Source organism: Brachionichthys hirsutus, unplaced genomic scaffold (assembly GCF_040956055.1).
Source record: "Brachionichthys hirsutus isolate HB-005 unplaced genomic scaffold, CSIRO-AGI_Bhir_v1 contig_853, whole genome shotgun sequence".
Lineage (NCBI taxonomy): Eukaryota > Metazoa > Chordata > Actinopteri > Lophiiformes > Brachionichthyidae > Brachionichthys > Brachionichthys hirsutus.
The window spans coordinates 277,401-291,819 of record NW_027180343.1 but is presented as its reverse complement, the minus strand read 5'-3'; the positions used below and the strand labels follow the sequence as shown (position 1 = coordinate 291,819).

Below are 14,419 nucleotides of genomic sequence, written 5' to 3'. Positions count from 1 at the left end.
TTAGTTTCGTCAGCCTCTCATCCGCTTCAGCACAAGTACACTCGGCCCCCGTGACCTTTGCAAGCTATGAGAAACAAAGATAGTTTGAAAAAACAAGCTTAGTAACAGTCCCCTCATCCTAAACACTTATTTTATTACATCAGTTATCTGATTGGTGTTAATGGATTTCTGTAGTCGGTGGCGAAAAACCATAACGTGCATTTCCTTAATCTGCTTGAGTGCAGTTTGGGGACATTTTATTCCACTTGACTGCAGTTAAAATAGTGTTTTGTTTGTTTTGACAACATTAAATATTTAAATATAGTACAGAGAGGTGGGAGGAAGAGGGGGAAAATAATTATTTACATCTTGTTCAAGCAGTTGTTTCTCGTTGTTAAAAAAAAATAAAGGTTTCTCATTGGTGTCTAGATTGTATTTATTTTTTAGGTTTCACCTACTTAGATATCTTAGATATTACCATTTTAATTACGGTATTTGAGGCTGGAACGAGCTAATATCACCCACAAATCCACAAAAAGCATAGATTAGATTATAATCTTAATCATCCCAGATTGTGGTCTGAGGTGGGAAACCCTGGACTTTTACTGCCTCATCGAAAAGAAAAAATGCTGCAGATAAATGTATCTAATTGTATCCACTTCAATTATTTAATAAAAAAAAAAAAAAACTAAAGACAAAGATCTTAATGATGTTTTTAGATTGATACTTTCACTGAAGTAATCTGATTACCGCTTCTAAGCGCGCGCTTTGAGAACGACACGGGACTCACCCAGCAGACTATTCCAGAAGGAGGTGTAGGTTGCGCTGCCGGTTACAGCTCCGAGTCTGGCTGGATTCCTCCTCACTGTGTTCACTGAGAAACCAGTCGGCCCAGTCACTTCCACCTCCACCACATGATAGTCGCTCAACCTGGAGCAGGAGGAAGCAGGAAACCTGTCGTCATGGAGACGTGAGAGGCTGCACTGGGCCTGCAGGATACCGAGAAAGCCTCACGCTGTGTCGGAGACGATCTCGCCCTGAACGCCAGTAAAACCGAGCGTTCCGGCCACCACTGCTGCAGCCGCCATAGTGTTGATGTTGTTTGGTGCAAGTGGGCACAGCTCTGCCACTGAGCCTCGGCATAAAACACGCCGGCCCTCGTCCTCCGTGGAGTCAGAGAGGAGGTCTCTTGTCAGCCTGAAGCAGGATGGATGCTTGGACATTCTTATGAACAGAGCCTGGAAAACGAGAGAGGAGAAAGGTTTAAATCAGAACACGCCAAGGCAGAATAAATAAACATTTGCTGGTGAAATGAAATGAAACAGAGCTCTGACATTTATCTATTTAAGAATTAGGATAAACATCAAGATAAATTCAAATGTATAAACTTTTGTTCCTGTTTTTTATTTTTTTATGTAGGCATGTATTGGACAAACCATTTCGACAATGCTTTACTTTATCTGTGGTCCTCTCTACCTGTGCCAAATTTGTTATCTAAGGTTTACAGACTTGCGGGAATCCCACAACATTTTAGTAACATTTGAGCACCAATCTGACCTACCCTGATAGCATTAGGGTTGGCATGCCACTGTTCAACATCCTGAATGTAAAATAGAGCAGGTGAAGGGCTTCTATCACACCTTCCCCTACACCAGTGTTACCTTCAAATCCCCACTATCGTTCAGCCTCTGGATGTCCTGGCCTCCCCATAGCGCCCCCCTGGGAACGTAGAGCGTCTTCCCATACGTCTGAGCTGCCTGACGTAGCTTCTGGTTCAGATCGGGGTCAGCGAGCGCAGATGGGGAGCCAAGCTGAGAGGAAGGAGGAGAGATGAAGCCAGGAAAAAAGGACACTGTGAATCTTTTTTTTTTTTTACAAATCCTGCTTATATCCTGTATTTTCCCTCCATGCTGCAGATTAATCTGTCTCTTTATAAGATCTCTCCAGGTGTGTCATAATATCACAAAAAGAATCTCACCATGAAATGCGAATGAGACAGAAACTGAAGCCCAAAATCGTTCACTATCTGTGGATGGCACACTTCCACAACCACGTCACACGACCTGGAATACACGCTGTCGTTATCTCTTTTTTGAATGTGTGAGCCAGTGTTCCGCGTTTATTTCTGGCGTTTGTTCTCACCTGTTTGCTGACGATGATAGATCATCGAGTATGAGCTCAGCGGGAACGACACCTTTGAGCTTGTCAGGATTTCTGTTCCAAACAAAAGCCAGCGAAAGTCCATGATCAGCTCCATCTTTAAGGATCCTTTGCACCAGGAACTGTCCTGATGCACACACACACACACACACACACACACACACACACACACACATGAGAGAGAGGGAGTAAAGAATGTTCAGTACAATATATTCATTGTCAGAGGAATTCATCACCAAGAGAAAATAGCATTTTAGAAAGACAATGAAATCGTGTGGAGTTTAGTAAGAGTTTACACCTAGATGTCCGTATCCTACAACTCCAATCCTTTGGGAGGAAGAACTGGCAGCCATGTCCTGTGCTGAGAAACAAAGCAGAACCTTCACCCACATCACATCCACACAAACCAAAACACAAACAGGCACGACTGCTTTTGGCCTGACTTCCTGTCTGAGCTCCCACAATCGCTTCTCAATCAGCCAAAGATCATTTATTGTTTTACTCACCAGATACTCCCACACCCTTCGAGCGCCGCATGCCTTTCAGTTTTGCAACGCAACAGAGGGAATTGTGGGAAAACAGAGTGCAAAGTTTGAGGTGGAAGGCCCTCGTTAATCATTAAGTTACGTTGTTTCTAAGCGTATGCTAATATTTGGAAAATATGTGTATTTTTTTTCCTATTTATTTTAATGCCATAGCTCTGTTGTTGCATAAAATATGAATATTCTAACAACAGATAAATCTGAAGCAAAAACAAACAAAAAACACCTCCCAAAACCCACACATATCTCATCTTACATATTTGCAGGCAAGCAAACTCACCAATTATCAGATAATAATTGAATGCAGTTAATCACTCCAACAGCGCCGTCTCTTGTCTTAGTTGTTGAGTTGAATTGTTTCTTCACAGGTTAGAACAAAGATTTCATTGGTTTTCTTCAAGGAAGTCTCTTTGCTCTCCGACAATTAATGTTCCATTTGAATTCATTAGTTCACATATCGAGTAACGACCTTTGTTCACATTTGGGTTTACTGCTAGTTAAACTTTGCCCGCTGTGTGTTCATCAATACTTTCCATCAGAAGAGGTCAAAGGTCAGTTGTTGGGTATGAAAACTCGGGGAGTACATTGTTATCACACAATCCAATGGCAAAGAGCTGTCCAAAGTTCGCCGGTGTGAAACGCAAAATAAGTGGAGCGGGACAGAGCTTGGAAACGGGAGAAAACTATTGAGGATTATATTCCCAGCAGCGATCGTAACAAGGTCATCTGGCTGAGGCGTCTGCTTGACCCCCCCCCCCCCCCCACCACCACACACACGATGGACATCCTGGAGACAGACGCCTACGACAGGCGGCAGAGAAGAAATATGGTATCTGACAGACTTCACTTGCTCACATTATAAACAGTTTGGAATAGAATGGTTAACAAATTGGGAGGTTGGTTATCAATGGGCTGAATCATCGAACACTTATTCGGAGGTTGGTGGTTTGAGTCCCAGTTCCCCCAGTTTACATACTGGTATGCCTTTGAGCAAAATGCTGAGACCTGACTTGCTACCTGGGTGCCACGAGGGCTGCCGGCTGCCCACACCGATGTCCTAAACAGAAATGTTGGTGTCTTCATTTCAGTCTACTGCTGACCGTTCATTTTGTGGCTTCCCCGTCTCTTTTCATCCTTCTATCAGTCCTGCGCACTCCTTTTTTCCCTCTTGCCCTTTTTCTTATCCACAGCTTTGTACTTCTACCTGTGGACTCCTGGAATGCCTGCATCCATGGTGTCCGCGGGCGTCAAATCCGCGCCGACGTTCCTACTAGCTGCAGTGGTGCTGAGCTGGAACGGGAGTCGGAACATTCCGGGTGTGTTGGGAGGACTGGTTTTCTCTGCTGTGGGAGACTGCTGCCTGGTGTGGCCTGAGCTATTTCTGCATGGTAGGCGGTGACTGTAGAATTTTAAAGATGCATCTTTACTAATACTAATACTAATAGAGATAAAATTACACTCCATATTCAGTCATGTTATTTATTTTTGATTGTGATCAGAACCCACAAAATTCAAGTTGCAGAGTTTATATGTTTTAGATATTTATTTCTAATGTGTATCAGTCCATAACAAAAATACTACTACTAAGAGAAGGGGCTCTTTCAGAGAGCTCTAAATGGGTCAGCAGGTTCGATCAAACAGGATCAGCTCTAACACTGATGTTTTTTTTTCTTCCTTCTTTTGGCATCAGAACCAGGACCTTTTAAGATGGGTCAGTGTTGGCTTGATCCATAAAATCTATGAGATGGGGTCCATTCAATAGGACGGCTTTGATGCTCGTGCTGTCCGTTAGTGAACATGCAGCACGCTGCCACTAAACTGACCCCTAATATGGTGTATGTGTTTCAGGAATGGGCGCCTTCGCTGTGGCTCATCTTCTCTACTCGCTCACCTTCCTGTCCAGCCGTTACGCAGCACGACCCTCATCCTCCGGGATGCGTTTCCTATACCTTATTCTGTGCTTGATAGGGGGAGGCTTTTACATTGGTGTATACCCATTCCTGCTAAAGGCTCAAAATGCAGATGTGCTGATTCCAGCTGTGGGGGTCTACGTTGTTCTCATTACGCTCATGGGGATATTAGCCATCAGAACCCGCCACACGCCGACTCTGCTGGGAAGCTTGTCCTTCATAGTCTCTGACCTGTCCCTGGCTGTGCAGGTTTTCAAGGTGATGCCGCCTACAGAGCACGGAAGCATTCTTGTCATGACAACATATTATTTGGCACAGCTGCTAATAGCAGTGGGAGATATAGACGCAGGTAAGAGCAAGGAATCCTACCCAAAATGGAAGAGGTACTAGACATATCCTTAAATCCTGCAGTATGTCCGACACTCTGGGAAACTTGTTATACTGCCTGCAAATTTATAGCAGGTCATACAGTTTATATTAACTTCCAAAATACAGCAAAGCGTAAATAGAACAGGGTCAGTTCTTCTTGACTGCTACTGACTGGGTTCAGAACCGCGCCATATTATGTGTTGCTAGATTTGTATTTGACATTTCACTGGCCACACTGGCATTTTTAAACGCCACAAACAAGATTGAAAGAAACTCAAAGAGCATTTTACAATAAAAAATGTGGATTCTGTCGTTCGAGCAAAGTGATTTTGCCTGAAGTCCATGTTTACATGTCGGTGGTGACGGGATGTTTATCGTTTTTAAAAATGCTCCTTTGTTTTTTTTTTATACAATTATATGACGTGAAGAATAAAAAAAGTGGTGCCTATAACACTGACTCATATTTAGAACAGTCAACTGAAATGTAAATTCTTTAATATCAGAGAAAATGTGAAATTACACATGTAAACAGATCAACATTGGGATGTAAGGGCTAAATATTCAGATCTAAATTATTGAAAGAAGAATTGAAAGTTGTGGGATAAAATAAACTGGAAAACTCTTTTAAACATTAGAGGTATTTATAAAGTAAAACACAAAATAAGAACAGCATCTGTGTTAATGGCCTAAAAACATGGCACAATGCTAAAGAACCAAATCCGGGTCGTTCCGCCACGTCTTTGAACACTGAACGCTTGAAAACAGAACAGTTGAGGCAAACAAGATTTCAACGATCCACTCCACTGTCATCCGACTGTTGCCCGCGGAAACACATAACCCTCAACCTTTCGCAGAAGTCCAGCTCTTCCTGTTAGAAAGAAAAACAGGACTTTAAAAAAGCAGGTCAAGCATCAAACCAATAGGAAGTAATGTTGGAGTCAACATCGATTTTGTTTGTCTGATGATTGTAAGAATTATATAATTCACTTATTAAATTATTCTCCCTGTTGACATGTAGTTTTGACTCTGTGTGGCACCCAATGCTTCCACAGCAGTCATGCAGTTGTAGATTTACACGAGTTAGACAGCTATCCTAACAACCATCGCTGCAGCTTAAATAGTAATAACAAAACAGCTTATTTATTTATCCTTATAATTAATACTCAGACTAAAATTACCTGACTCTCTTCTTTTCCTTGGAGCTCTGCAGATCTTTGTTTTAGAAAGTCCTCCAGACCCAGAATGGGGTTCCTACAGTCTTTTAAACCCTCTGGAGAGTCTTCCACCAGACTAGACAGACATCGGGGATGCAAAAAGCGTATAATAACTCGAGGAAAAACAAAAACAAAAACAAAGTGTGAGTGCTGAATGGTTTCTTTACCAGCAGAGGGCAGCAAGCACATGTTCATGGAAAGATGCGTGAGGTGTGCGGACGACTGATATCAGCTGCTGGACCATTCCCATGGAGACGGCTGTCTCTGCACAATGGAGGACACAGGTATCAGAGACATCATAAATGAAAAGCTCACAACTGGCTCCAAAATGACTATTCTACAAAAATGAAAGAATCGGGTGGAACAGTGCGGATTTGAGAAATTGTAGAGATTATGCAGATGCATATCAAAGGATATCCGTGAAGCTCACCAGTGATGTGTGTGTGTGTGTGCCACCTTTCTTTAACAGAAAGATCCAATCTTTCTCAATACCTCTCTGTTCGGGGTGTGACGTCAGCAAGTTGAGCAGAAGAAATGCCGATTTGGTTTTGAGCTTCTCATTCTCTGACTCCATGCCTCGCATTAAAACCGTGAAGCCGTCGTGCAAAAGGAAAGTCTGGAGTCCCGCCTCCTGTTCTCGAACGAGACCTAAAGCAACAGATTGAATGAAAACTGCATCACAAGGTACAAAATATTTAAAGCATTACAAATTCATTAATGCCTCTATTCGTGTGCAGGCGGGTTGGAACGGGTGTGTTTGTGTGATAGGAGAGCGTCCACAAGACAGTGGTGAGGTCAGCCATGATGGACGGCTTAGAGACGGAGGCTCTGAGGGAAAGACAGGAGGCGGAGCTAGAAGTGGAGGAGATGAAGATGCTGAAGTTCTCCTTGGGAGTGACCAGGTTGGACAGGATTAGAAACGAGACAATAAGAGGGACAGTGAAGGTTAGACGTTTTGGAGACAAGGTCAGAGAGACCAGACTTTGATGGTTTGGACATGTCCAGAGGAGAGACGGGGACTGTATCGGTAGAAGGATGCTGAGGATGGAACAGGACTAGAAGTCGACCCAGGAGAAGATACATGGACGTAGTGAGGGAGGACACAAGAGTGGCTGGTGTTGGGGAGGACGATGCAAAGGACAGGGTGAAGTGGAGAACATTTATTTGCTGTGGGGACCCGTGATGGGACAAGCCGAATGTCCAGTATTAGTATTAGTAGTAGTATTCAGGGTAACTAGTAGCACTGCCGGAGACACTCACATGACACAGCGTAAAGGGCTTTGACTCTGACGGTGGGGTCGGGGTCTGAGTCTGTGAGCTGCAGCAATGTGGGTAACACCCCAATGCCAAGCAAGTAGGCCTGAACCTGCGGCATGTTCTGGGCACAGGCGGCTATGAGCCCAGCAGCACGCCACCTCAGTCCACTCTGAACATGGCACAGATATTGGGAGACGCAGAGCTCCAGTCCGCCGAGAGTCATCAGGTCTGTGAGGCCGGAGAAACAAAGAAACGGGTCACCGACAACGCCGTTTCAGCGAGCGGCTCTCAGGCCGAGGCAAACATCCGATCCAAATATTAGACCGTCCTTTACAACAAACCTCGAGCGTTGTCCAGGTTCTCACACAGCTCTGACAGCACCTCAAAAGCTGACTCCCGCCGGTCATATTCCTGCTCCTCCTCGTTTCGTGCTCCTTCATTACGCAGGATCGCCAAGAAGCGCTTCATCTCCGCGACGTCGTCCATTTGACAGTCGGCGAACTCAGCGAGAGCTACTGTCAGCCATGATTTCCTCTGCCACGAAGGGAGAACAGAAGAATGTCTCGCCCTTCCTCTCGATGCAACAGGACAGAATGCGACGTTGACGTTTCAGAGCTGAACTTCATCTTACCTCTTCTGACATGGGCTGGGCAGGAGCCGATGCACCTGCACCTGCACCTGCACCTGCACCCGCACCTGCACCTGCACCCGCACCTGCACCTGTTCCAGCGTCCACCGCCATCTGAAGGACCCCCTGGAGGTTCTGCTGGTATCTCCTGTCCCGTCTGTCTTCTGTCATGATTGCACCACAGCTGAAGAGCAGAAAGAGACATTCGTATGAGGGACAGCTACTATGGAGCAGGTGGATCCAGTGGTCGTGATATGAACCCCCAGCGAGACAAGCACGTGTAGAGAAGGAACTCTATAAACAGAGGTTTACGAAACCTAATTTATCTTACGCCAACATTCGATACGGAAATGCTAAGTTAACACAACTAGAAACAGATTTTAATTCAGCTACGAGTGGAGTTTAATCCCATTGACAGTTATGATTTTCCCGATTTTACCTTTAAAACAGTCTTAATGTTAAATAAAACGACACGCGGTGTTTAACGCTGCTGAAGGGGCCGGACGATTCTAGCTAGCTAGCTAATCTTGCGAATGGCGAGGGGGCGGCCGTGCTTTACCGTAAACCTTCTATAACACTCGCAAGCAACGCTGAAGACAATGTTTTTTGTTTTTTTTTAAACAGCGAAACTTCGCAATATTAGCGCATTTAAGGTAAATCCGGGTGAGTCTTGCGCGCATATCGTGCAGAGAGTATCAACAAGATTGAGAGACGTACTTGCCTTGTAATTCTATCGTCGTGTGTAAAATGCTAAATATGTTTGATTTAAGAACGTACGTTCTATATTTATGTATATTTGACCCCCCCCCAGATGGAAATCGATTTGCTTCAGTCGTCCTTCACCGATGACCCGATGATCGAGAACCTACACCAACATTAATATTACAAAATGTGAATTTTGAATACAATCCTTGCATCTATTTTTGATGTGTGTTAATTAAGTGTCGCCAGCCAGATGGAGATATACTGATGTCTCCCCAGTCATCAGACACCTGGCCAGCTTGTGTGTTTATTCCCGAAACGGCATTTCAGAAAATCACAAGGTTTATTGAACATTTATTGACTAATGATCGCATGTACCGTTTGGAAACAGAAGCTGGTTGCCTCGAACGACGAAACGTGCAATATAAGGAAAAAACACCACTATAATCTGATCATTCTCCTTATCACAAGTTGCACAAACAGTCTGTTTTAAATAAGATTATTTTTTTAGCGTCTCAGCCTCTTGAAGCGACACCTTTAAACCCGGGGAGTTTATCGCTTGATGCGTTTATCGTCTTTGGCTGTTGGAACCATCGAAAATGGCGGCGCTCGTGAGACTGCGTGCATGTTTCTCCGGTAAAACCGTTTAATATTGATCGTTAACTTATGAATTTCAGTCAGTTTTCGCAGTAGTTTGTTTGTTCTGAACAGCGGGGTGTGATTTTGGTTTACGGCTGTAGAAATATGGCGTATCACGAACGAATTATATGATGCCTCTCGCTGGCAGCGCAAGGTCACACAGCCGAACATGAGCGATGAATAAAGATCGGAAATGTCTTCTGTGGTAGATAGATATATACCTACTGTGTTCAGATAGCAAACAGAAGTTGATCTAAAAGGGAATTCCCCTGTTAAGTCTTCCATTCTGATACAAACGACGTCCCATGTCATGCTAGCTGCTATACAGCTGCACTTAGCTGCATGCAACCACGAATCTCTGACATTTGCTCACATCGTCACTCAAATAAATCGTCTCGGCTCCCAATTATAAGCAGTGAAATTTCGTTTCCTCTTTCTTTTCCAAATTAGAATGATTCCTTGTTTTATTTATTTTTTAAACCAGGACAAGGGAGACATTATTCCAACACACGAATGTGTTGATTGAGGGAAACATGAGTTTTAAAAATTTGACTGTGAAATAAATATTTAAGATGAGCTTTTTTGTGTTGTAATCATCTATCATTATCTAAGTATGCATATTTCCATGCCTTTTCTTAGCCCTCCAACTTGCTTCGCCGAGCCTTCTGCACAGCTCCCTCAAGTTGGTGAGTGTGCACAGAAACCACGGCCACCAGATTCTCTAAAAGATTCTGGAACTTTTTTCTAAATATTTGTCTTCCCTGTGTCGTCCTTTTTTTTTCTAGTGTGTCGTGCCACTGGGTCGGCGGTCTTTTGCTGCAGAGGCAAAGAAGACGTACGTCAGAGAGAAGCCTCACATTAACGTCGGAACGATCGGGCATGTCGATCACGGAAAGACGACCCTGACGGCGGCCATCACGAAAGGTTCAGACTGACCTGATGGGATGTTCTCTGATAAACTCGCACATTCAATTATTGCATTTGCTCTCGAGACTGAATTTGATCCAGTGACAAAAGAGAGGTTGGGAATTTAAGCTTTCAGAAATGCAACTTTGGCCTGTTTGTTTTGGGTCCTCAGTGCTCTCTGAAGCCGGCGGCGCTAACTACAAAAAGTACGAGGAGATTGACAATTCTCCTGAGGAGAGAGTCAGAGGGATTACTATCAACGCCTCTCATGTGGAGTACACGACAGCCAACAGACATTATTGCCACATAGACTGCCCTGGTCACGCTGACTATGTCAAGGTTTTATTCATTTTTTAGAACGTATTTTAAGCTTCAGTATAAATTGAACGCCCCCCTTTTTTTTAATAAACACCTAGCCATCTTCTGTCCCCCCCCCTCCCCCCCAGAACATGATCACAGGCACAGCTCAGATGGACGGCTGCATCCTGGTGGTCGCTGGCACCGACGGCCAGATGCCGCAGACGAGGGAGCACCTGCTGTTGGCCAGGCAGATAGGCGTCGAGCATATGGTCGTCTTCATCAACAAGGCTGACGTCGTGGAGGACAAAGAGATGTTAGAGCTGGTGGAGATGGAGATCCGGGAACTGCTCACGGAATTTGGCTATGACGGAGATGATACACCGATTGTTGTCGGGTCAGCCCTCTGCGCCCTGGAGGTGAGCAAAGCGGCTGGCAACAATTTGTCTTAGATTTTATTTTGCACTGTCGGTTGCTGAGCATTTAAAAGAAAAGAAAAAAAAAATCCCACTCTTCCTCAGAACAGAGAACCTGAGCTTGGCTTGAATGCCGTGATGAAACTTCTGGACGCTTTGGATTTGTATATTCCAAAGCCCAAAAGAGAGCTGGATAAACCTTTCCTTCTACCCATCGAAACAGTTTATGCCATTCCAGGTATGAAAAGATGAGAAGTGTGTAGCCAGTGCACAGTTCATCCCAACGTTGAACTGTAAGGGTCGCCGTGGCATTAGACGCGACTGCTTATAGAGTCGTTTGTGGCGAGAGGCGAAATATTTTCACTGTGACCTTAAAAATGTCACATCCCATTGTCGATCGTATCTCTCAGGCAGGGGTACGGTGGTGGCGGGCACCTTAAAGAGGGGTCTCATCAAGAAAGGCGACGAGGCTGAGTTTGTGGGCTTCAGTAACTGCTTCAAGTCCGTGGTTACAGGTGAGAAACGAATTATTTTAAGTCTAATAACAATGTATGCATTTTTGAAACGCTCACAATCAATTTTGTGCTGTTGGGTTCAGGCATCGAGATGTTCCACAAGTCTCTGGATCGGGCGGAGGCAGGCGATAGCCTTGGCTCTCTGATCCGGGGGTTGAAGAAAGAAGACGTGAGGAGAGGAATGGTGATGTGCAAACCAGGATCCATACAGCCGCACCAAAAAGTCAAGGCCCAGGTACGAGGTCACACAGATCCAGAGTGTTTTGTTGGGAACAGTTGGCAGACGCAGAGTCGCACTTGCTGTAGATGACTGTACAGAAAACACTGATGTGTGTTTGTATCTGGGTTGGGGTGTGTGTTCCTGGATTACAGGTGTATATTCTGAGTAAGGAGGAGGGAGGCCGACACAAACCGTTCATCAACAACTACAGACCTGTCATGTTCTCTCTGACCTGGGATATGGCTTGCAGAATAACGCTGCCTGAGGACAAGGTGTGTGTGTGTGTGCCTGTCTGTGTCAGTAAACAGATGTCAAATTGTTTTTGTTTTGTTTGTTGTGGTTGTTTTTTGTATGGAAAGGTTGTTGGCATTTTATTCGGTGCATCTCACAAACTCTTAATTGTAGTTTCACCAAATTTTACTTATGACTTTAGTTCAGTATTTTGAAAATAGAAATGTATATATATATATGTTTTACTGTTTTCTTAGAAACATGATTTGAAGGATGGCCACTGATGGTGTTCATTGTAGAAATCTGTTGCACCGAGCCGTTTAAAGCTAGCTTTCGAACACATGAGTTTAATATTTGCTGCTACCGTATGCTAATGGATTCTCCCATTTGTACAGTAACAGTGAAGAATTAAACCCGCCTCCTGTGTGTTGCTGTTGCCTTGCAGGACATGGTGATGCCTGGTGAGGATACGTCCTTGATCCTCATGCTCTTAAAGCCGATGGTTCTGGAAAAAGGACAAAGGTTCACTCTGAGAGATGGAAACATCACCATTGGCACTGGCCTGGTCACAGAAATCTTGACATTTACAGAAGATGAAAAGGTGTTGGCGTGGGGAACAAGCGCCGATAAGAAGGCAGCACGGGCTTCCTAACTTGCCTGTATCTGGTTAAAAGAAAGGAACATGGAAATAAATAAATACCGTACTTAAACATTTGAGCAGACCTCAAACAGGACAGGAATCAAACGAGTTCACGTGTGTTACGCATTTTCACCCAACCAAAATGTCAATGTGATGTTATGTTAAGAAGCCAGACCATCAATTTGTGTCATTTATGAGTAAAATAATTTTAAAAAGCATTTGTTTGGTTTGTTAAACTGACAATTACATGTTGCAAGACCTGAAAGGGACACAAGATGGCAGCGCTAAGGTGTGTCAAGCTTCTACTACACTAGAGCTGGACTAAAATATAACAGCGGAGGTCAGTCACTTTCTATGCTTTTTTTTTTTTGGGAACTGAAATGACCTAAATCCAATTGAACGAGTCAACTCTCCACAGTTTGTGGGTGATGAGTTTGTTAGCAGCTCCTTAGTTCCCCTGGCGTAGATGCTTTAAAATGAGTAAAACTAAAGCCAAACTGGTCTCCATCACAATTGACTGGTTTCTCTTATCATGGCTTGCTTGTATTCTTAAGATTTATTGAAACCAATTTAGGAAAAAATGCACCAAATGCTGCACATCTAACAAGATATTTAAGGAAAGGTTTGAACACCTATCGGTGCTCGGATGCATTGTACAATCACGCTTCCATTTTTAATGTCAAATTTAATTGCCATAGGATGTTTTATAACGAGCCGTTATAAAACATTATAGGAAAAGTAGTCTGACAAGATCACCAACATTTAATTCGTTAACAAACCTAATCTTTAACAGCAATTCCTTAATCAGGTATTGTTACTGGCAACCAGCAGCGAGACACTAATGGAGGCTTTTGGACAGTTCTTAATAGTTTTTGAAGGAACGCTGCTCAGATTATATCAGTGCAATGATAATCCCGTCCGGCCCCTGTTGGTGTTTCTGTGCGCTGGGTAGGTGGCGTCCTCTTTTGCTTGCTCATCCCCAGCAGGAAGCTTCCGGCTGCTCTGCGTTTGCTGCTGGCATTTGAGTCTGAGCCTCCTGTAATACAATCAACCTGTTGCTGTAATCAAATACTGCACGACTGCAGGAATCAAGGCCAGAGACACGCCGCTGAGTGATGTGCCCAGCTGTGGGACGAGTGTCTCCACGAGCAGAGCGTACGGGAAACGCTTCTGTGTGATTCTGGCTTCAGCGCTGTCCAGGTGAAACACAGTTAGTGTGGCTCTTGTGGTTCCTGCTTGGTGAGGCTCAAGTCCAAAATGTCATCCATGAGGTGCATAAAGTAGTGTCAGCGCTGCTAGTTAACAGAGGAACCAAAGGAAGCATGATACGACGCTGAAGTCTGTGCAGCGCCGCTGGTGCATCTTGATCTTTAACTTCCCTCCAGCTGCTTTTGGAGGCTGATGGAATCCAGCAAAGAACAAAGTTGCTGCAATTAAACCTACGCTTGCCTTCCAACGGCCCACTCTGCATGCTGGAAAGGGTGACCCCACCTGACTTCTCATCCTCCAGCAGAGCAGAGTGGGTGAGAAGCCTCTGAGTTTTATTCTCGGTCCTCCTTCCATCGCACGAGGACGCGCTTCATTTCAGATGCATCCCTTTGGCACTGAAGTGACTTCTAGATAGTTGATTGTGTGAAGGGGCTTGATTCATCCTGCTAAATGTCACGATGGCGTGGATGTAAATGTTTTAACGATAACCATGGCTGTTTCAGCTGAGGGGCAAGGAAGGACCATGCATGTCATGTGGGTGGGGACAGAGTGGGGGAGGGGGTGGGGGACAAGACAAGTGTCATC

At 44.4% G+C, this 14,419-nt stretch overlaps 4 protein-coding genes across 5 annotated transcripts; 2 read left to right on the top strand and 2 right to left on the bottom strand.

Moving 5' to 3' along the window:
- Window positions 1-26: 26 nt before the first annotated feature.
- On the bottom strand, window positions 27-2,492 carry LOC137913754 (aspartate dehydrogenase domain-containing protein-like). Its single transcript, XM_068757387.1, has 7 exons — window positions 2,438-2,492; window positions 2,122-2,266; window positions 1,958-2,042; window positions 1,641-1,790; window positions 994-1,217; window positions 770-909; window positions 27-64 (listed from the first exon to the last, which is right to left on the bottom strand). The coding sequence occupies exons 1-7, from the start codon at window positions 2,490-2,492 to the stop codon at window positions 27-29; spliced, it is 837 nt and encodes a 278-aa protein (XP_068613488.1).
- A 967-nt stretch (window positions 2,493-3,459) lies between these two features.
- On the top strand, window positions 3,460-4,981 carry LOC137913762 (lysoplasmalogenase TMEM86A-like). The gene is made up of 3 exons (XM_068757394.1): window positions 3,460-3,510; window positions 3,826-4,069; window positions 4,530-4,981. Exons 1-3 carry the CDS (start codon window positions 3,460-3,462, stop codon window positions 4,979-4,981), a joined length of 747 nt encoding a protein of 248 aa, XP_068613495.1.
- A 457-nt stretch (window positions 4,982-5,438) lies between these two features.
- On the bottom strand, window positions 5,439-8,559 carry LOC137913789 (hsp70-binding protein 1-like). Of its 2 annotated transcripts, none has more exons than XM_068757425.1 (8): window positions 8,499-8,559; window positions 8,063-8,243; window positions 7,773-7,965; window positions 7,435-7,659; window positions 6,667-6,822; window positions 6,342-6,438; window positions 6,139-6,250; window positions 5,439-5,828 (listed from the first exon to the last, which is right to left on the bottom strand). In XM_068757425.1, exons 2-8 carry the CDS (start codon window positions 8,228-8,230, stop codon window positions 5,748-5,750), a joined length of 1,032 nt encoding a protein of 343 aa, XP_068613526.1. In that variant the 5' UTR covers window positions 8,231-8,243; window positions 8,499-8,559; the 3' UTR covers window positions 5,439-5,747. The 2 variants fall into 2 exon arrangements, with proteins under 2 accessions (XP_068613526.1, XP_068613527.1); XM_068757426.1 differs by lacking the exon at window positions 8,499-8,559 and having other exon boundaries at window positions 8,063-8,103; window positions 8,152-8,230.
- Window positions 8,560-9,354: 795 nt separating this feature from the next.
- Window positions 9,355-12,898, top strand: LOC137913773 (elongation factor Tu, mitochondrial-like). Its single transcript, XM_068757407.1, has 10 exons — window positions 9,355-9,397; window positions 10,040-10,086; window positions 10,186-10,324; window positions 10,479-10,645; window positions 10,753-11,022; window positions 11,125-11,257; window positions 11,430-11,534; window positions 11,618-11,769; window positions 11,907-12,026; window positions 12,431-12,898. Exons 1-10 carry the CDS (start codon window positions 9,361-9,363, stop codon window positions 12,635-12,637), a joined length of 1,377 nt encoding a protein of 458 aa, XP_068613508.1. The 5' UTR covers window positions 9,355-9,360; the 3' UTR covers window positions 12,638-12,898.
- Window positions 12,899-14,419: the final 1,521 nt, after the last annotated feature.

Excerpts from the sequence above, each read along its gene's own strand:
- LOC137913754 (XM_068757387.1), bottom strand. The coding sequence starts at position 2,492 with ATGGCTGCCAGTTCTTCCTCCCAAAGGATTGGAGTTGTAGGATACGGA. Across the intron at positions 910-993 it reads GAGATCGTCTCCGACACAGC|GTTGAGCGACTATCATGTGG; the intron begins GTGAGGCTTTCT and ends CTCCTGCTCCAG. Across the intron at positions 65-769 it reads CTTCTGGAATAGTCTGCTGG|CTTGCAAAGGTCACGGGGGC; the intron begins GTGAGTCCCGTG and ends TGTTTCTCATAG.
- LOC137913762 (XM_068757394.1), top strand. The coding sequence starts at position 3,460 with ATGGACATCCTGGAGACAGACGCCTACGACAGGCGGCAGAGAAGAAAT. Across the intron at positions 3,511-3,825 it reads GGCGGCAGAGAAGAAATATG|TCCTGCGCACTCCTTTTTTC; the intron begins GTATCTGACAGA and ends TCCTTCTATCAG. Across the intron at positions 4,070-4,529 it reads GCCTGAGCTATTTCTGCATG|GAATGGGCGCCTTCGCTGTG; the intron begins GTAGGCGGTGAC and ends TATGTGTTTCAG.
- LOC137913789 (XM_068757425.1), bottom strand. The coding sequence starts at position 8,230 with ATGACAGAAGACAGACGGGACAGGAGATACCAGCAGAACCTCCAGGGG. Across the intron at positions 7,966-8,062 it reads CCCAGCCCATGTCAGAAGAG|AGGAAATCATGGCTGACAGT; the intron begins GTAAGATGAAGT and ends CCTTCGTGGCAG. Across the intron at positions 6,251-6,341 it reads GTGCTTGCTGCCCTCTGCTG|TCTGGTGGAAGACTCTCCAG; the intron begins GTAAAGAAACCA and ends ATGTCTGTCTAG.
- LOC137913773 (XM_068757407.1), top strand. The coding sequence starts at position 9,361 with ATGGCGGCGCTCGTGAGACTGCGTGCATGTTTCTCCG. Across the intron at positions 11,023-11,124 it reads CAGCCCTCTGCGCCCTGGAG|AACAGAGAACCTGAGCTTGG; the intron begins GTGAGCAAAGCG and ends ACTCTTCCTCAG. Across the intron at positions 11,770-11,906 it reads ACCAAAAAGTCAAGGCCCAG|GTGTATATTCTGAGTAAGGA; the intron begins GTACGAGGTCAC and ends CCTGGATTACAG.